The sequence below is a fragment of the Taeniopygia guttata genome, chromosome 11, assembly GCF_048771995.1.
Source record: "Taeniopygia guttata chromosome 11, bTaeGut7.mat, whole genome shotgun sequence".
In the NCBI taxonomy this organism is placed as follows: domain Eukaryota; kingdom Metazoa; phylum Chordata; class Aves; order Passeriformes; family Estrildidae; genus Taeniopygia; species Taeniopygia guttata.
This window is the reverse complement of record NC_133036.1, coordinates 8475351-8497623: the sequence shown is the minus strand read 5'-3', so window position 1 is coordinate 8497623 and position 22273 is coordinate 8475351. Positions and strand designations below refer to the sequence as shown.

The window sequence follows — 22273 nt, the reverse complement described above, 5'->3', positions numbered from 1 at the left end:
AATGAAATGTAAATTTTAAAGAATTTAGAGATTTTAGAGGAGCTAAGATTTTAGTTAGAAATAAGCCTTACTAGAGTTAAATAAAGTAAATGAGTAGGCCTTGATGAAGAGTTAGGAGTTAACTAATAATTGATTGCTTGTCAGCACAATGTTTAATTAGCTGGGTTTATAATGCAGAATATAGAAACTGACAAAGAGCTTTTAGGAACGTAAGACAATTGTGGCCTCCTCTCTTCTGAAACCAATGGAAGACAAGGAATGGGAGTTCTACCAAGAGTTCGTTTGTCATATTTGCATTGAAAAGGTAGAAAGGTCAGAATGAGGAAGACTTCATTGACTTCCTCATTTTGGGACCCCTCCCCATGAAAGGGACACCGACCCATTGCAAGGAACAAACCACATATGCTGAATGGATTTTGGAGTGATTGGCATAGGAAGCGGGGAATGGGATGTACCAAAACGATAAATATGTATTTGTATTTTGGGTATTCAATACTTGTATGGATAAAAGAGCTCTGTAATCACCTGGAGGCTGCGGTGTGGATTTGGGAGCGATCCCACACACAATAAACACACACTTTCTAACTTTAAACTGTTAGAGAGTTTTTGTCCGTCACAGTTGGATATCGGTACTAGATCAATATCCATATATTTTTAATAAATCACCAGGACTGTCCCCAAGCAGGGCACAGGGCACCTTGTGCTCCCTCTGCCAGAGGTGGGAGATGTCCCTGGGGAGGGACACAAAAAGCAACATGCACCAACCACTGAGCACTTGGAATTCTGCTGCTCCTCTGGATCAGCATGGTCAGTGCTGATCTGTGATGCACATTCCCAGAGCTGGATGGAAAACACAAATTGACAGGTTCTCTCTTTATTTTATGCATTTTGGGACAAGGTGGGGCAGTTTTGCAGGTTTTGGAGATCATTTGTTGGGTATTCAGTGAAGAGAAATGTTTTTATTGACAAGGAAAAGAATCTTTGGAAAGATCTTTGTAGCTGATGTACATTTCATATGTAACATTTCATATCATCAGAATCTTTTTTATCTCTATTAAAGACACCCATTATTAAAAATGGAGTTAAGAGGTAGTTTCCATCGACCATTTGACAATAAAAATGTAGAATTCTGTAGCACCATAGTGACAGTTCCCCCAAAAGATCTTCCTTTGTCCAAATAAAATTTTCTATTCAGAAATCTAATGCATTCACAATGTTCAGACAGCATTTCCACTGAAGATAAATGATTAAAAATCCATACAGAAAGCAGAAAAATTTGAATTGTGTGAAAAACAAGCACATTTACCATTTCCAACCGTTGTTTTCTAAATTTCATAGCACAGTGGCTGCAGTTGAATCTTCAATTTCACTGCAGATCTTTCAGGAGTAAATGCACATTCAGAAAATGCATGCTATCAACACAGAGGCAGCGATGTTATCTCTCTGAGTACTCACCTCGTAATTGGCAATCGCTTCTCGATCGAGGGTTCGGGTCACGGAGACGTCCCCGTTCATCTCATTGATTCTAAAAATTCCTTTTGGGTCTTGATCTACTCCCTTCCCAGAGAGCCGAAACTTTACTCCCTCTGTCCCCTCACTTCTGATGACCTGCATGGCAGGAAACAAGCGATGGGCCACATTGTAAAATCTTTTAAACACATCCGAAAACCACATAAGTCATTTCAGTCTTTCAACTAATGCCGAGCTATGTTCCCTGCCAATAAAATGTAGCGATAAAATATGATTTCAATCATTCACAAAACACTCTGCAATTTTTTGTGTTAAACCATGGAAAAGCTACTCATGTCCTTGGCCAGTTCCTATCTTATCTTTAGTGTCTTCAATTTCACTACTTAAAGTTTCTGTTATTCCATCACTGAATTGACTCTATGCCTAGAATTTGACATTTCATTTAATGCTATTTCTTCTTTTTAGTTAAATTGATAGAACAGCAACAACCTTGGAGAAAAAAAAAAAAAAAAAAAAAGAATATTGCATTGATTGCCAAGAAGCACTCTTATTTCACAACAACACTTTTCATACCAGAAAGCAATCACACAATATTTTATTAGTCATTGTGCAGTCATTACACTCTACTTTCAGGCTGGGTTTTTTTTTTTTTTCCCCAGTTCTCTTTCAAACCCTTCCTTTCCCAGGACTTTAAATCAAGGGAAAAATCTCTGCATGAAAATATCAGAATATCCTGCCCAGAATACTCCTGAGTCACACAGCTGGAATTAGTCCACGTCCCAAATTCCTATTTATGTCTATACACACACCCATGAGTGTATGGCAAATCCTTGTTACTATCACCTTATTTTGCCCTGAGAACAAAATCCATAAAAATCCGATTTCATGGCAGCCTCACATTAGCAATAGTAACATTTACCAACCTGCAGAGTCACACAATGTCAGTTACAAGCTACACACTTTGCAAATTTGGATTTGTACACCAGAATCTGAGGGATTATAAATTAATCTTGCCCTTTAAGGCTGACAATCTTGCCAAGCCATTTCTTCCCTCTGCTGTTTGGCGTTCTTTTTTCTAGCAGCTTCATATTGCTGATTTCCGCAGAAACATTAAGTCAAAAATTTATATTCTTGTCTGAATTACAGCTCAGGAAGAGGAACGGAGAAAGTGGCCTTAGAAATCTGGACCTTCTCCAATTTTGAGATAATAAATATGCAGGGTGTTTAATAATGTCCCTGAGGAAATAAATGTTTGCTGCCCTATTGCTATGGGTTGAGCGATGCTGGTTTGCCCAGATTACTGGGCAGTGAGATTTTGACTTAACTCCATAATCATTATTCCTTTATTTTAATTGAGAAAAAATTGCCATGAGTTATGAAATAGAAAATCAGCATTTTCACAGATAAAGTTTTGCTTTCCAAAGCCTTTGGGGAAGGGAGATATTTTGAAGTAAAAACCTGCTTCACCTCTTTTTTTCTCCCTCCTTCCAACACTCAGAAACACTAATGGTTGAAGTCTCCTTCCTATGAATTTTTGAGTAAGTCGTGCCAAAACACAGAGGCAGACAACACTGCAGGTGACAAAGGGGCAAAGTCACTTTGAGACTTCTGGTTTGGTGATGAAACTCGATCTTAATGGCTCCTACTGAAAAGTTACCTGCTGTTCAGGTCATTTTTGGACCAATTTGTGATATTTTTACATCAAGCCTAAAAATACAAGTTTTCTTAACATAAAAGCTATGCCCGAGCTTTTGCAAAGTCATGACCATTTCTCACTTTTGTAGGAAAAAGATGAATTGATCCTTTTCTGCCCTGATGTCTGAGACTTATTATGAGGTAAGCGCACCTTCTCATGCAAGAACAGTGGTTTGAAAGGCCTGAAATCAGCCCCAGGCCAGCACAAAAGTCTAACTCAGAGATGTTTATGCTACAGCCATTTCCACCAGAGCCACCAAACATTACCTGCTTATGACAAAATTAATATGCAGTATAAACACAATGCCCCAGTTGTAACAATCCACAATAAGAAAGAAAAACAAATATCGAGCTCTGAAAGGGAATTTGTAAAAAAAAAATCCCAGATATCAATATGGAATTATTTTCTCCACAGTAGATAGAAAAGAATCTAATAATGATGGTGATAATAATAGTAATAGTGGTAACAGTGGTCTTTGCAAACCCAACCAGAGGGATAATTTCTTCTCAACAGCAAATCTGGCAAAGACCTTCACCTTGAATTTGATGGTGAGACATCCTAATATGATGCCTGAAAAGTCTGTGCTCCTTGGAGATCTCACATCCCAAATCTCATCCCAACTCCAGCTGAAAACCCTCCTTCACCATCCAATGCATGGCAGGAACAGAGTGACCATTGAGCAGAGCTTTTCCCAATGGCTGGATGAGCTCACTCGGCTTTTTGAAGACTTCAGGGAGATGTCACACACCCAGTGCAACCCTCTGCAGACCTTTTCCTTTTATCAATTTACCTGTCCATGCCTGTGGGCACTGCACAGCACCTTCAGCCTGGTTTTGTGACACAGAGCGCTGAGCTCTGGGGTACCACGGTGGCGTTTGTCCAGGAGGTGTGGGCAGCTCCAAAAAAGTCATTTTCGGAATGAAAATGTTCTTAAAAAGCTTAATTAGCCACAAGAGGGAGCCGCGCACTCCCAGGAATGTCAGCGAGAACATTACCATCTCCTAATTAAGATGCTTATATAATGGTTGCATAGTTCAAAGAAAGTGCATTTCCCAGTTCACACGGAGCTCAGTACAATGAAAAGTTTAATAAAAATCAGACTTAATTTGCCATATGTTTTGGTGCTTCAGCAAGAGCAAGGAAGAAAACAGGAGGATTGCCTGACATCTCCTCTGGCAAGGCTGATTCGGAGCACTGGCACAAACACAGGAAAATTTCACAGGAAGATTTCCTAGCTCACAATGCATTTGCAGAACAATGCTTTCCCTGTATCCTGGTGGAGAGAAAACAAGGCCAGACTATTTCTGCTGCAATGTTTACTTGGGGATTTCACTTTTACTCTTCTAAAATACATAACTGAAATCCCACAGTCGCTGCTACCTGAAGCCCAGACAAAAACAGATATTTCCATAATTTTTTTGCAGCCTCAGGAACTTCAGTGCAGGTTCCAATACTGAAAATGTCTGCAGCATATGGCAGTGGCTATGAGTTGCAGATAAAGGCTCTGCATTCTTAGGAAATGCTTGTTAAGGCAGCACAGGACCCCACCACCCACCCACTGGGAATATGGATAAGGCAGGAGCACTTTATCCAGCATCCCAATTTCCACCTGTTTCATTCTCCCTTGTTCTGAGCTCACAGGTCAGAGGGGACTTTCTGTGGGCAGATGGCTCAGAACAGACACCAGCTGAGCATCCCACAACAACGTGGGCTGTTGAAGGCTGTTCCCTCACCCAGGACACAAGGACAGCACTGGATGGACACTCAGCCATCACTCACTTTCCCACCTCAAGGGCATTTCAGAGAATAATTGGGAATTAAAGCGGTCCATCCCACAGGCACAGCACCCACCACAGCCCAGCAAAAGGCTCTGTGATCCTGCTCAGCTGAAAGACACTTCCAAGCAAACAGAGCATCACAGGAGCTGCTTTCTGCTGAACCGTGCCCAAAATGTATTTCCCCAGCGCTATTTTTGGGCTGACGTTATGTATCCCTCGCAGCCAAACTCATTTCTGCAATGTGATCCCCCTGTTGTTCGGGGTTTATCACAAAAGTAAATCAGAGTGCTCTCAAGAGAGGAGAAATAGAAGCACAAAAACCCCACGCTGCCCCAAGAGAGAGAATTTGCAGTTCTGCAGCGCCAGCAAATCTGTCCTAAGCAGCACCATCCTCAGTTATTACCAGTTTTGTTCTTTAAGAAGTGTTTGCCTCAACCACTGCCATAATCTCTTAGTTCTTGATGCCAGGTGAATTATAGGTGCATCATAATAGTTTAAATTTTAGTTAGAAAACTAATCCCACCCCCAGACATGTTCCATGTCCCAAACCTTTTCATTTCAGAGCATTACAGTGTCTCACTTCTGGGGTTTTTTTCTGGGGTTCTTTTTTTTATTATTATTTTAGGGTTGTTTGGTTCTGGGATTTCCTGCTTCCCCTTGCCTCTTAGGAAGCAAATTTATTCATGGAATATTTAAAGGTGAACTATTTTTTTCCTGCAATCACAATGCTCCACAAGAGCAAAACAATGGTTTAGGCCCATTGTTCAGATATTGTTTAAATAAACAGACACTTCCTGTCCTGCCATACTGAAAATTACTCTTTACAGTCAGAGGCTCCATCTGCTCCACACTGACTCAAATACTCTTTCAACCGAAACAAATTCAAAACATTCCAATTGTTATTCAAAAGCATTAACCAACAGAAACTGCTTCATTACTGTAAGCTAAACATACAAAACCTGTGGCTAGAAGGGAATTTATATAGTTTGCTGAGTTTAATAATTTATTATGTAAAAATTAGTACCTCTAGCTTCTTTAATGAAATGTCAGCTAAAGTGGTTTGGCTGAGCATGGGAGCCAAATTGTGCTCTTTGTTGAAGGCAGATATTGGCCAAACCTGACCTTGGCTTCCTCTCTGATTAGAATTTTCTCCATATCCACTCCATGTGCAGGTGGCAGGCAAGGAAATCCAGTGGATTCCTTTCCATAAAATTAACAGGAATTATAAAGCTTCTCTAGGCGATTGTGTCCTTTATTAGTGATAATTAGGGATAAGCCCAGCACAGGATATTTTTCAGGCACCACATTTTCTTGTTTGCATAATGGACCATTAACTTTGTTATCAAGCAAAGCACATCTGGGCAGCTGCCCTTTCAGGATGTTATCCAAAACATCCAAAACAAGTTTGATGGAGACAAGAATTAACAATATTTGCGAAATTCAAGTAAAGAGCAGAACAAAACTTCAGCAATTAGAGGTGTTTATGGAAAGGAACAACACAGGAGATATCATAGTCCTAAATATCAAATTATTTCCAGATCAGTTTTCAATCTACAGTCTATGGAAGAGGCAAGGTTTACAAAGCTGGGTCCATCTCCAAGAGCTTTTCTGAGAAGCTGAAACCAGCCAGTCAATCTCCCATTAAATCCTGATATCTGTGGTTGCAGCTGGAGGGGCCCTCCAGAACCCCAGGCACAGGATGGGAAGGAAATGTACAGCACAGACCCAACTCTGAGACAGCCAAGGCAAGGGGACACAAGGCTGAGATAAAGAGTTTGAGTTCTGGGGGAGGCAGAGCTGGGGAAAACTACATTTAGTACCTCAGACATTCTTTCTGTGCCATCAGCTCCTAACATTTTGCTTGGTGCTGTTGACAGTCCAAATAAAAATGCACATCTACAAATCTCCCAGAGAAAAGAGATGTACATAGACAAGAGACTGGATTTAACCCAGCAAAAAAACAAAGCCATAATTCAGTAATTTTAAACTTGAAGGACCTATTTTCTATTTCAGATCCTGGGTGAAACACATTACTATAAAACATCTGAATTTTGCACTTTAAGATAGAGATTTGGTTGAATTATTGCACTATGCTTCTCAATCAAAGAGATTACCTAAAACTTTAAATACAATGTAATAAATCCTTTAACAAAGTTTGGATTCTGTGTTTACTTCTGTGGATTATTTGTTATTTATTCTTACATATTCGTACACATTTAAATCTCAGTGGCACAGGGCAAAAACTCTTATTACAAGAGTAGCAATTACTTCTTAGTCACATTGTTTGGCACTTGTTCTCTTAAGCATTACAGAAAAAAAAGGGAACATGTGTATTATTACAATAAGGCATCTGTAAACTGAAGTGTTTTAATATCCATGCAAAATTTCTGAAATACTCAGCACGGAGTATATTAATACCTTGAACATGAAAACTTTTATACCAACTTTCAGATAAGGAACATGGGAATAAAAAAAATCAGGCATTGAAATTAAATTAATTACAAAAATGAAAAAACAAACACCGATATTCTCAAGAGGATCCTTTTTAGCATTTTTAACTCTGAGCTTTGTTATGAAAAAACGTTTCAGGAAGTGTCAGATTTAGGAACAAGGTTGGGAGAATTAAAGTGGTTTTAGCTTATTTTTGATGTATTTTTGCAAGATTGATTAGGGGCTGCAAATGGTACCAATGTTCCTTGCCTGGAGGCATTCAGACAAAACTGTGACTGCTCTGATCCAGCACCACACTGAGGACTTCATGTGCATGAAGGAAATAGAACTTGCATTGCTCAAAAAGTGGGTGAAACATTGCAGGTTTTTTTTGGATTGGGGCTCTACTTCCTATTAAATGTACCATACCAACTATTCTTTTGTTTCATCGGTGCAAACACAATGTGTTACTAAGTAGAAACAACTGCAAATCTGAAATTTGACAAGGTTCATGAATTCCATAGGCAAATGTCTCAACAAAGCATCCCAATGTATGAAAATGACACAATATATTAAAAACCAGTGAAGTTGTTTCACCACTAGGGCTCCATTTTCCAGATCTTTTTAGAATAATCAAAACAAATAGGATATTTGATATTCAACCAAAAAATATCTTCTCACCATAATGGCTTTTTATCATAATCATGCATAAATGTTTACAAAATTCAGATCAACTCTGTAGTGGGATGCACAGGTGTTCAAGTGAAGCAAAATGAATTTATACATGTGGGAGCCCTGGGCACCAGTGGATCCCTTCAACCCCAGGTTCATTATTGTAGTTGTACACAGATGCAAGAATTCTCCCTGAAGAACCCTTTCCAGCAGTTGCAGGAATTTAAATTTGAGGATTTAACCAATATAAATAGCTAACAATGAGCATTTGCTCAGAGATCTAAGAAAAGTAATCCAATAAACACATCAAGATGTGCATTAGCTTTTGTAGCAGGTAATTCCTCAGCTTCCCTTTACTCCTAATTTATAAAGAGCAAGAAGATTCATTACAAATAATTTCCCCTTTCCCTGTTCCTAGCAGTCTGCTTCACAAATATATCTGCAGACTCAGGATTCTGCACACAGCACAGAGCTCACAATTACAGGTTTTGGTGGCCTCAAAGGGGAAGGACTCAGAAATGTTCCTTGTCACAGGAGGCCTGGTTGTTTCACTGGCTGGCCTGGCCTTTCAGGAGCCATTTAAGCACCATATTTTATTTGCTGTTTAAGTGACTTGCAAACCCTGTCACTTGGAGGAATTGGAGCACCACTCTCTGCTGAGTGACAGCCAGACGGAGCAGCTCCAAAACTGTGGTCTGCTAGGAAAAACCTGACTGTGATTGACAATGTTAAAAGAAGAACTCAAAAGATCCCCTTAAAAACAAACAAACAAACCAAGGGATTATTTGGATTTAAAGAGGAGCTTTGCTGAAAGCTTTTCACAGCTCTAAAAAGGCAGAAATTAAGAGGCAATATTGCCACATCTGATGATTTGGAAGGGCATCAATTCAGAACTTAGGAAAAAATACACAATGTGTAATCACCACAGGTGTAGCTAAATCTGGAAGAAATTGGAGAAAAGAGAAGAACAGACCCAACTATTGTAAATGCAGGCAAACCCAATGGGAAGAAATGATGATGTCTGACTCAATTCAGAAGGCTGAATTATTTCTTTATTATAACTGTGCTAAAATACATTAATATACTATATAAAAGGAAGATACTAAAACTACATACTACTTTCTCTGACTCTATCTATAACACAACTTGTGACCCTCTCTGAGAGCCCAGCCCCAGGTTGGTTGGATTGGCCATCAGGCTCAAACAATCCTCACCAGAATCCAACCAAGCAATCACCCCAGCTAAACAATTCTCCAAACACATTCCACATAGGAAAAACAAGGAGCAGAAATAGAAATTATTTTCTCTTTCATTTCTCTCCGTGCACCTCTATGAAAAATCCTGTGAGTGAGAGAAATGTGCTTACCACACCCAACTTCACCTCTTCCCAGGTATTTCACAGTGCTATTTATTCTGAATAAGATCAAAGTCTTAATTCATTTCTGAGAGCCTCTTGTGCAGCACCCAGACAAGCACAAGGCACTGCTCTGGGCTGGGAGCACCAGGGCAGCATTTGAGCTGGAATAATCTGCTGCTGATGAGATGAATAATCTGCTGGAAAGCTCTGCCCTGGCTTGTCTGGGGAATACAAAAACCTGGCTGCTCGCCCTCCCTGCAGCCACACTGACTGCCCCTGGGACTCAGTACAAATGTTATCTTTAGATCCATGCACGCAGCAAAGAAAGGAATCAAGACCTGGATTAAGTGGGACCCTCCAGCTGGGCAGAGGAATTGGAATTGCAGAATAAGACACTGAAGTTGCAGAGCTGACCTGAGGAGCTGAATGGGAGTAGTAGAGTGAGAAAATGGAGCTGATGAGAATGTTTCACCTAAAATGCTCTTGAAAATTAAGACTCAGTTGAAGCTGAAGAAATTTCTTGGAATATTTTGACTAATTTTATTTTTGCTTTCGCTAGCAACCTGATGAGTCTTGAATGTAAAAATATTTTGCAATTAAAATGAACTTAGAGGAATAAGTGCCCCATCAAAAGTACTTAATTTTTATAATTGAAGATATTAAAAAAGAAATATCATGATGAAGGGTATTTTTTTCTAAATTTGGTTCGATTACATGAAGTCTGTCTAATACTTGTGGATACTTTAAGAACCTGCTTAGCACCCAATTCCCACTTGTAGCAAACAACCCACAGATCTAATTATAGATTTTCCTCAGTCACCAGTTCCCTAGGAAACAAATCCATGGCTCATGTCTTGTTCATGGAAGGTCACAGGAGGAAGATAAATATTTTTCTGTGTATAGAAACTTATCTAGAGGTCACAGGTCTGCATCTCAACAGATGCTGGTGCTTCTGCCAAGGGCAGAGGGCAGCTGTGTTTGACAGTTATCTGGGATATTTAAAACTTTCAACTATTTCACCATCATGAAGCACTGAATACTTCTATCAGTAACTTTATGCTTCTTTAAAATTTTAATTGAGATTTTAATTTTGGTTCTCTACACTCATTTCAATTTTTATCAGTGGATCCACCTCACTTTTCATGTAAAAGCATCAGAGGTCAATTCAAAACAGTGTGAGTAGTCACAGCTCCTTAAAAGTTGTAGGCAGAATTGTAACTTAAAGTCATGAATGGTAAATATAATGTGTGTTTTCTTCATAATGGTCCTTAAATTATAAATGTCATCACAAACCTGATCAAAAATTTTACCTACACACTTGAAAAATCTTTTGTTAGCAATTCTACATGTGACTGGGTGTGAAGATCTAACATGGACTACATGGCAGAAACCTCTGATAATGTTACTCAAAATAAAGCTTTAACTGCACTTTGATAAACTTGACTGCTTCTAATTAGAAATAAAAGAAGTCTATAGTGACTAAATGTTAGCACTGACGTCTCTTTTTAATCTAAAACCAGACAATTTTATTAACATTATATTAATCTACTGTATTAGTAAAAATCCTAATCATACTAACACTGAAAAGAGATTTAAAAAACAAGAAATGAAGTATCTACCAGAGTGACTTTGCTCGGTTTTAGTAAAGCCAAGCCCTCAGTTCATAAAGTGGAATCATTACTTGAGCAGTCAGAAGAAAATGAAGGGTGGATCTCTGATCCTGGTATTTTCAGTGCAGGTTTTGCCATTTATTCTATGGCAGTTTTATTTTTAAATGGTAATTTGAATAAGAGCAGCCTGTACCCCAAGATCAAACATGCAGAAAGACCCAAAACATAGAACATCTGCTCCTTCCCAGCTACTCCACAAAAATGCAGGAGGTCTTTGGAGTGAACTTTGAAAACTACTGATGCACTTCTGAAAACACAGCAACCTGATGCATTTCAAGTGGAATCACAAAGTGCTGGCAGGTACCATGAGATCAGGTTCCTGTCACTGCTGCACACCAAGGATTTATTTTATCTATCCACTGCAAACAGCTCTGCCCCTCCTTGTGCCTTTGTAAGGGTTCTCTGCAACAAAATTGCAGACAATGAGAAATTATTCCTGTTTACTCACATCAAGATAACTCTGTATAGCTAATTCTGGACTTGCAAAACTATTTAATTCAATTTTGCAACAACACCAATTACCCAACCTGAATTTATGCAGAAAAGAGCTGCTCTAGGTTAGTGTGATAATTCATGCAAATTTCATAATTTCCTTCCTCAAAAACCTGGAAGCTGAGCCATAAAATTTAAATGCAGAGAGCATCTACATTTTGTGACTCAGCAAGCCAAAAGTTGTCGCTGCTCCAAGTGAGGGTGTCTTTGTTTAGTCTCATCTCCTACTGACACAGATATTTGCATCAATATTTCTGCATAAACATTTGCATTTCTGTGCAAAGGTTGGCATCTATACCTGGAGAAACTGGGGAAAAAGGCCAAATTTGGAACAGGAAATACTTTAACTATTCTTTTTACTTAGTGAAAGCTCTCACAGTCCTTAGCAAGTGTTATCTTAAGTGAACCAGTTGCCACCGATTTTCTCTGCTGGCAAACAAATGTCAACCTGATTTAATCTAACTACTCATTTATAGTAAAAAACTCCACAGAAAGCCAAAAATCTCCTACAGAAATAATCTGAAATGTTGAGGGGATTACAAGGGTATTGGAAAGCACTGCACAGATGCTTGCTTTGAGCTCCAACAGATTATTTTAAGAGTATAAGTAAGATTTACTGGTATCTCTGAGAATAAATAACAAGTAATCCACAGAATGTTGAGTGATCAATTACACTGTGTTTAAAGTTTGACGTAATCTTTTTTGAGAAGCCTTATTTCAGAATTCAGCCAAACTAGTGTCTTGTTGGCCATCATAAGAAAAAATGCCCTTGAGTCAGGTGACAAAAAATATTTGTCAAAATATTTTAAATATTATAAATAAATAAATAAATAGTTAAATAAATAAACTTTTAAAATGCAGCTTCAAAAAAAAATCATTTTGGCCACTTATCTCTGTTTTTATCCCATATGCAGCTGTGTTTTTCAACGTTCTGTGAAACCCAGTCCATCAAAGTCTAACTTAAGTCTTTTCTTAACAAATATACCTTAAAAAACAGTATTTTATGACATCTGAGACTGCAGGAAAGAAATGTTCCGTATTGCAATCCAGAATGGAATAGGTGGTGGCTTCTATCAGCAACGATTAAGAGTTAAAATAGTAATGTTGAAGAACCCCTATAACACACAAAGAACATAAATTCTGCTCTTGAATTAGTGGAATAAAATTTACTTTTTATAGGAAGGAACCAGAGGGTAAATACACACAAGGTTCTAGAATAAAAGGTTTGATTTTGCTCAGTGATGGCCTGAGGCCAAGAAAAAATTGTAGGCAATAGAAATAATGGAGTCTCCTTTTTTTAACACTGCATTTCATAAACTTGCAAGTTAGTATCAGCCTCTGAATTTATCATTTATCATTACTTAAATCTTAATTACAGTTTTTATACAATTAAAACCAAAAAATTGCTGGGATTTTTAATCCACTTGTGGCTAAATACAAGATATTTTTTCATTGCCTCTAGCGGCTTTATCTTTTCTAACTCTGACAAAATTAGATGCTTTCCAGTCACATACAATTGCTTTGCCATAACATGGTTCAAAGTCAAAAAATACTATTTAAAGCTAATAGTAAGATTTTGTGAAAGTTTGAGCTGTTAAATTACTAAAGTGTTACAGACATAGGATTGGTGGATAATGGCTATGGCGTTCTTTATCTTGCAGAATGTAAATGTAGCTAATAGTGTGGAAAAAAAATCATTTTAATACTTAGCTGAGATTGAAGAAAATAAAGGCTAGAGAAAGACATTCAAGAAGTAAAATTCACACTGAATAAACCAAAGCAAAAAAGGAAAAGGGGGATATTTTTATAAAGCATTTAAAATGTTAGAAATTCCCTCTTTTGTAATAACAAGATTTTTATTTAAATTAGCTCAGGAGTCATGGGGGTTCTGTTCCATCTACTAGAACAAGCTTAAGCAATTTAAACCTGACTTTAAAAGAGCAGTTTAATGCTGTTTAACAGGAATAAATCTGACACCATCTAGTCCTGCTATTCTAAGGGATATGTTGGATTACTAGAGAAAAAGTCCCAATCATCTGGAAAAGGGTCTGGGAGGTGGATCCACCCCAGGAGTGATCCTGGTGCCAGAGCATCCTTGCAGTGGTGTCTCCCTCAATTCAGTGTTTTCAGGGCTTTATCCTGTGGTATTGTAAATGCAGGTGAACCCAATGGGAAGAAATGATGATGTCCGACTCAATTCAGAAGGCTGAATTATTTCTTTATTATAACTATGCTAAAATACATTAATATACTATATAAAAGGAAGATACTAAAACTACATACTACTTTCTCTGACTCTAACACAACTCATCACCCTCTGTGAGAGTCCAGCCCCAGGTGGGTTGGATTGGATTGGATTGGATTGGATTGGATTGGATTGGATTGGATTGGATTGGATTGGATTGGCCATCAGGCTCAAACAATCCTCACCAGAATCCAACCAAGCAATCACTCCAGGTAAACAATTCTCCAAACACATTCCACATAGGAAAAACAAGGAGCAGAAACAGAAATTATTTTCTCTTCCATTTCTCTCTGTGCACCTCTATGAAAAATCCTGAGAGTGAGAGAAATGTGCTTGCCACACCGTGGTGCTTAAAAACTTGTCATCTATCCTCTAGTGATAGAGCTAAAACAGGAGTCAAACAGTAACACAGGGCTCCAGTGCCATTTTAAACTGGCAAAACACAAATATCCAACCATCCCCTGCTCCCCTTTAGTGTGCAGAGAGCAGATCCAGCTGGATTGTGCACCAATATTGGAGCCACAGCTGCTCTGGGCCTTGGCTTTGGCTCTGGAACAGCACCAGCCAACAGAGGGGTTTTGGATTTCCAGCCCTAACCAGGCACTGGCACACGGCTAAACCAGGGAAAAGAGAAATCACACCCAAAAAACAGCACAGGATTTATTCCACGGTGTTTACACTTCATGCTAACCACTCCTTACTGCTAGTGGCATTGTTAAGTGATAATCTATAATCACCCATGGCCATATTTGACTTCAATTACATCGGTGTGAATCCAAAATTCACCTGGTTTTCATAGGCATTGCTTCAGCTCAGTGTTAACAAACAGCCAAGTCCATTCTCACCAGTTCACACAGGCTCAGGTCACTGCTGCAGTTCCATTATTCAGGACAAATGACAGCATTAACAGCTATTTCTGATGTAATTAATTGCTGTTATAATAAGACTAAAACATCCAGAGGTAACAAATATTATATTACACATACTACTGAACCTGTTTTACTACAAATTTACTACATATTTTCATACTTCTCTAAAATATTAGTGAGTCTCATATGAAAATAGAAATATATGGAGAATAACAATATGCTGACAGCTATAAAGAAGGTACAAGAGCACACACATCCTCACAAAGTCAGCAATAAACTTAAAATAATGTCTTTTTCTCTTCTAATTTAAGGGAAATGCAAGCTAAACTGCAGCAATAATTAATGAGGCAAAAAGAACCTTTAGATTAATGTCGTAAGTTAGTTTCCCCAGGATCAGGTACTGTTGCTTAATTTTTACCACAAGTTAAGGCTGCAGGCATATGATCACAATTCTCAAATAGAAGTAAAAAAATATTTAATGTGATTAGTAACTTTTTTAAAATGCAAATTAGTCAACAACCCATTGTGGAGGTAAAAAAATAATTTAGCAACATCTACCAAGCTTATTAATAATTAAAATCACCTTAATATGTATGTTTCTATGGTTACACTTAATGTGTTTAGAATACAGAAAGATCTTAAAACAGTCCCAGGATTTCCCAACTAATATGAAGAGCAGAGATGGCTTTGAAATTGATCTTTAGAAAGAATAGTCAAGTCATTTCAACTACAAATCATTAATTTCAATTTCAGCCAGAGAAATCAATGGTCAAGAACACAGATCTCTCATCAATTAGGACTGCTTCTCTACATCAATCACTTTGACCTATCTTGGGGATTTTCAATTGACAGCCCCGTATATCAGCATTATACTAAACCTACAGAAAAATAAATACTGGAGCAATTTATATTAGGAAATTTAATTGCTAAATTTAGCCCTTCTGCAGTCTCTTGGAGTGGAAGTCTGAAACCACCCAATTAAAGACCCCAAGTTCAAATGAGCCCAACCTCCAGGACAATTCCTGCACGTGGGACAGCTCAGGACAAACAAGGGATGTGCCAGCCCAGCATCCCCGGGGGGACAGCAGCAGGGAGCCAAACTAAAGCCCTGTACTAGACATTATAATATCTCCTTTACAGGAGAACTGGAGATGCACAAATTATCAGAAATGCCAGAAGAAATAACTTTAATTCCATTTTAACTGCAGATTACACACACCATCGTGATGAAGGGAATGAGACACCTAAATTCACTGCAAATGTGGGCCTTGGTGACTTAAATCTCACTGCTTTCAGAAATAGCTTTTTGTTTCTACCATTGCCTACATGCTTTTGAAATGCAGAACGACTCTTTAAATAATAAAGCAATATTTGAAGACAAATAATGAGTCAGACATTCCTCACCCCTTCTCTCTGCTTTCCAGACACATTTGAATGATAGAAATTGTATTTAGAAGAACAAGAGCTTAACCTAGACATGGTTTGTGGAATTACAGAACTGCAAAGGAACTATTTGTGCAGCCACCCTAAAACGTTTCTGCAGCATGTTTTCCTTACAAAGACCAGTGCAAATAATTCAAAGATGAACCAAAAATTACAGAGGGATGGTTGGGGGTCATTCCTGGATACATCTGCCCCTGGATTCTCCCTGCAGGGATGGTCGATGTCATCCTGTGCCAGCACAAGAAAGCCTCAGGCACAACAGCAAGGACAGCCTTTCCTTTTGGCCTCTGCATCTTGTGACAATACACAGAATATCACAGCGCTTGACAAAAATTATCAACCAGTTCTAACTTTCAGTGCTGTAAAATCACTCTGCAACACTCCAATCTTTCTATTACTCGTCAGTCTCATGACTCACTTTGGATGATCTGCAGACTCTGTCACTGCAACGTCTCCTTTTCCAGATAATTTCTGTTGTGTTAAATACAAATCACTGTATAAATCTTTGAAAATATTTATTGGCAAAACCTTCCCTATGGAAATCTGTTTCCACACTGATGGTTCAATCATTTTTAGCAGAAGGAAGCATTTCCTCTCAGTAGAGAAACCCAAGCATGGTTTATTGATCAGATTTATCTACACCTTCAGCTTCTCCACAGATCTTAATGCATTTAGAAAATATGATTTGCCTTAAAGAGATCCATGTTGACTGTTCACTTCATGAACAGTCCCAAGTTTATCTATTCCCAAGTTTATCTTCTATTCCAGTGGCTGCTGTATCTTGGCTTTCACTGACTGCCTGGTGCAGGAATGGGATTCAGTGAGCTGTAATTCCTAACATTTCTCAAGGCTTCTTAGGGAGCTTTTTAAAAAGAATGGGAAGGATGTGACCCCACAATCCAGAGAAGCCCAGGAGCAGCAGTAGCTATGTGCCACAGTCAGGATTTAATTCCCTGTCTGAGCTCCACAAACTTGCTCTTTCCTATTTTATAATATTGGGGTTTTTTTCTCTTTTGCTCTGAATCCTTTTATTTTGACATTTCATTTTGAGATGCTCCGTCATACTCCTGTCCCCTTCCTCCACTGAGAACATCAGTAGTGTGGCAAATCCTCCCTTCTTTCTGAAATAATTGAAATATTTACTGGTAGTTTATACTTTTCTCTTCCACTTTGACAGGAATTTCACTCTTTTAAGGGAGTTTGGGGATTTTGAAGAATCCTCTCACAGTCTTTTTGAACCTCCAATAGAAGTAAATCTGTTTCCATGAACTGTTTGCCAAGTATTTGTCACTCAGATCTATTAAACTCAAAATCTCCTGACTGTAAATTCATGACTGAAACAAATGGCAGGCCCTGTTCCTAAATTATGTGCAATGAGCTAATTTCTCTCTCTCTTCAACATAATCATTTATTTGAAAGCTACTGCATGAGGGTCCCCATGGTTCATTACACAAGCAACAGGGAGTCCCTCCTTGAGAGAATCAAGGACAAAAAATGACAGCTGAGCTGTATTTTGCCTCTAGTCTTTGATTTAAAGAGCTGATGGGAAAATTTCTGTCTACTTTTAAAAATCTAATTAACTCTGTTGTCCAATAAGAATTTTAGAAAAATAGTTCTTTTGAAAAGCCTGTGAAGAAGAATTAATTTTTTGTTCTTGGCTCTGATGCACTGGACTGGATTGTACCTGTCTCCATCTCCATAAATTATAAGCACCTATGCATACACATAAGTTATCAGCAGGGAACATGTGCTCCGTTTGTTCCCAGAATTAAAAGGCTGTTCAGGATGGGAGTTTTCAACATGAAAAATGTGGTCAAAGCTTGTTTTCTAGTACATGAGAAAAAGAGCTGCTGGGTACAAACAGCAGCAGCATGTCCTGAGCTCACAGCTGGTGACTCTGAACCACATCTGTATCTCCTCAGATGAAGAGTTTGGAACCACCAATCTTTGTGGAATCTTGGGGAAATAAATGCCACCAATTTTCTGTTATTTACGAAAGTAACTTTCTAGTACTTACAAAGAACATCCTTCATCAGTCATGCCCAAAAGGAAACAATATGAAGTTTATAAGATTTCTCATTAAAAGATAATTATACTATTTTTTTTCCAAAGCATTATTGTATCATTATTGTGGTGGAATTTTTTCTACGAAAAAATAAAATGATTTATTAACAATTGGGATTCGCATAAGAAAGTCACTTAATGCAGTAATGATAGTATAGGAGTTTGAAAAAATAATCCATGTATAATAAATTTTATTAATTCAAGCTAATTTTCGTGTTCCAGTGACCTTAGGAAATTCAGGTTTGCCCAACAGCTCAGTAATACTGGATGAAGTTGATTCCTTATGTTTTCCTATTTACACACTTCCAAGATGCTCTGCATTGCCCATTTTGTTGTATGAAATTCATACAGATCCTTGCTGTGTTTCTTTTCTAAAATTAGCAGGTTGCCCACTGCAGACTTTGCTCTTTCCATGTCTCTGACTCAACCATTATTCCAACCTACAACAGCTTCTTCAGGAACATTTAATGGCTTCTTTGTCAAGTAGAAAAGGATCTGTTGAGGAAAGGCTCTTTTGCTAAATATCTGATTCTTTAGTCCGGTCTCCTGAAAAAAGATAAGATTTAACTGATCCAACTTAAGATTTTTGGCTAGTTTTGACCAAATTTGATGAAAAAACATCCAACATAAGAAGTTCTTAGATGTTCCACAAAAATTGGAGCAATGCAGAGTGAAAAGACCTTTTGGCACCTGCAGAGACAGAAAGGAAGGAAGAATTTCCATTTTTCACATGTATATTCATTGCCTGGTCAGGTCAGCTGCAGCTCCAGGGTTTGCTCCTTCTTATCCCAGTTTGAAATATCAGGAGGCAGAAAATAACCCCAGTGGTGCTGAGGAGATTATTCAGGGTCATTGTGCTTAGAATGCTGTCATTGATAAGAGCACCTGGGTTTGTTGCAGGGAACATTTATTTATAGGAAACCAGCTTTCATAATTTCTATTTCATTAAACACTTTTCATATATTGTAAACCAGGTCTGAACATGAATTCTGTTAAATTAATATAGCCCCTGAATTCAAGTTGTAGCCAAGCTCAGCTACATCTACACTGCTTTTTTTTTTTATTATTTTTTTTCAATTCTAATAAGTAAAAAATATATTAAGACACATGTTATTGGATTATAGGGATCACTACTACTTTCAATTCTGGACTTCATTGTTGAACAGATTCCTATTAGCAAATCCATTCTCAAGCTCAATTGGAAATGTAATCTTAATAGTTTTGTCCATGCTTTGTAGAAACGAAAAATTTCTGAAGCTGTTTGAACCTTGATGAAAATCCTATTTTCCAAGTGCACTTTAAAAGTTTTCCCTAAAAAACATATTGAATAAAGTATAACTTGATATGTACATGATCAGCTTAACTCCCACTTCCTCCAAGGGTCCTTTTTTCCCACTGCAATCTCCCAGGAGGGTTGGCCTTATCAAAATTCCTTTCCCTCTTTGATGGTTAAATTTCTGTCAGCTTCAGTGTGCTTAGGGTCAGGCAAGGATACAGGAAAGTGAAATTATTTTGGGTGTGCTTACCAGGCTCCATGGCAGTGCTGAGGGATGAGCTCAAGCTTACAAAGGCGGCTTAAACTACAGTTCAAGATAAAGAATATTACTAAAATAACACCCCGGGAAAATTTTGCCGATATTTTAACAGTCACTTTAATCCTTAAACAGAATTTTTTAAGTATTTATCCCATGTTATCCACCTGTTCTTCAGGAATATGAGGCAGGTGGAAACATGGCAAGGAAATAAAGTGTGGAAGAGCAGCAATGCAAGGGACATTTTTGGATAGAAAAGCAGACTTTCCAATGACAGTGAGAAGAGTTCACAGCATCAATTGATAGAATAAAATGGGAGAAACACACCTACAAACTCAAGAGCACTGACCAAAAAGAGAGTTGATGGAAGTCTGGAGATTTTGTACAAACCTGTAGTGATTTATTGCTGTGCATCTCTGCAATGTGTGCATATACATATGTGAATTATGTATATATAAATACAGCTTGGAGGGTATAAATCCTGTGTTTAAACCCCAAATATGTAAATTACAATAATCACCATGACTTCATAAACAGCCTGAGAAAATTTAAGAAGCATTGTGGCCAAAGCAAAAATCCATGTAATTGCTAAGTTAAACACAGAACTTTGGAAAGCAGGTTAATCCCAAAAACTACAGTTCTCTGAATTCCTCATTTCTTCAATTCTTTATTTAAGCAAAGTTTCAGTGGAAGAAACTGATTTTTCTCTTTGTGAGTCACCCTAGAGAAAGTAGAGTGGTCAAACTGAATTCTTTTACAAACACAAGCAAAAGGAAATTGCTTAATATCTGGGATTTTTGTAATTGAAAGGTTTAGGTCAACAGTGGAACATTGATTAAAATCAAATAATTTACATTTTTATATATTTGACTGGAAAGAAAATAGGCCAATAGAGAAGAATGACATTAACTTCAAAATTAGATATTCCAGAAATCTTTTCCAGCCTCAACATTCCATGATTCTGCCCTATGGACCATACCTCACTTATTCCATATCTCAATTCAGCCAACAGGGTTGCACAGTAAGTGATAAAGATGAAAAACCAGAAAGGTTAAAAAAATCTGCCTTTAGAGGGCAGCTGGAAAAGAGCACCAGATGTTTTGGCAATGAGAAGGGAAAATGTTTCCTGAATTAAAGCACAGCTGTCATTATGGATAATAGCATCATACTCCTTTATTCACCCTATTGATCTGCTGCTGTACATCACCCTAAAATGCAAGGGAAAAAAAAAAAAAAAAAACAAAAAAACAGGAATCACCCATGTATGATAAAAGCAAGGGCAAAACACAAAAAGGTTAAAATTCTGTTCAATTAATCACTGAAGAGAATCAGCTGTTAGGGAGAAGGAAGAAAATTACTGTTGTTCCCTGAGTGACAGCTATTTACCCCACCTTACAGATGAGCCATATATAATACATATAATTTTTCCTTCTGGAAATGCTCTGCCAACCATCTTTACTTAACACCCTTTTAACAAGCCACAGCTGGTAATATCAAATTTGTCGCCAGACCAGCCTGCAAAATGCCTTTATTAAAGTCTTTCATTAATGAAAGCACCAAGGTTGACAGTATGACAGTATCTAGTTTGTAAATTGGCAGGGATAAGTTAATTTTGTTCCTAAAATGTCACTCATTTGGATATTGCTTTATATTGTATTATAAACTTGCTAACAATTGACTGTATAACAAGAAACCAGAGGAATTATTTGGAATGGAACAGGAAAACAATCATGTTTGAAGCAGTATGAATCAGTTCACAGCTATCAAATAAATATCTTAATTGATTTAAAGGAAGCTCTGTGGTTCTCTCCCCTGACTTTGATATGATGCAGTTTTTATTTTTTCCTGGTAACATATTAACACAGCACTCTGCTAAATAAAGCTGGGCAAGTCTGTTGCATCTCTCATCCCACTTAAGAGAAAGTGTTACTCTGAGTAGATTTGTAGGAAGAAATTACAAATTTAAAGGCACTAAGCAAACAGAAATCCAAATATCCTGTTTTACCATTCCAAGATTACAGAATTAGGCTCTACATCTTGTTAAGCTTAAAATTTGGCCCTATTAAGAATGCAGAGACCAAGTTTTTGCTCAAACTATACATTCAATAAGAAAATAGATTCTAGAAACTGGACAGATAGAGTGGGTATTCAAAAAAACTGAATTAAAACAAGACAGAAAGTCAAGGTGGAGAACAACTTCTCATCAGCCAGCTCAGGATATAGGATCATTTAGGAAGACTGTAAAGATGAAAGGTAACAAAAAATCAGTCTGGTTCCATGAAAACCACAGAGAAAGGGGTTAGGGAATGCCAATTCACATTCTCCATCTCTATTCATTAAATGAAATAGCTGTTATGTCTGAAAATTATCCAAACATTTTAAACTTGAGCCTACAATTAAGTTACAGTGCCAATGAAAAATTACTTGCCAGGGTTTTATTTCATCTTAGTTACTTTCCATAGGCAATTTATTGATAGGGACAGACTTTTTTCTCAGCTCTACCTTCATTTGCAACACAGTTTAAAATTATCAACTTCTGAGATCAAAGTTAACAG

The 22273-nt window shown here is 37.7% G+C and overlaps 1 protein-coding gene across 3 annotated transcripts in view; it reads right to left on the bottom strand.

The window, feature by feature from the left end:
• CDH13 (cadherin 13) overlaps positions 1 to 22273 on the bottom strand; it is a 453057-nt gene that overhangs the window by 238073 nt on the left and 192711 nt on the right. For all 3 annotated transcript variants that reach the window (XM_072934294.1, XM_072934293.1, XM_072934296.1), the window contains one exon: positions 1456 to 1608. In XM_072934294.1, the coding sequence (XP_072790395.1) occupies positions 1456 to 1608 (153 nt within the window). The remainder of the gene's footprint in view (positions 1 to 1455; positions 1609 to 22273) is intronic.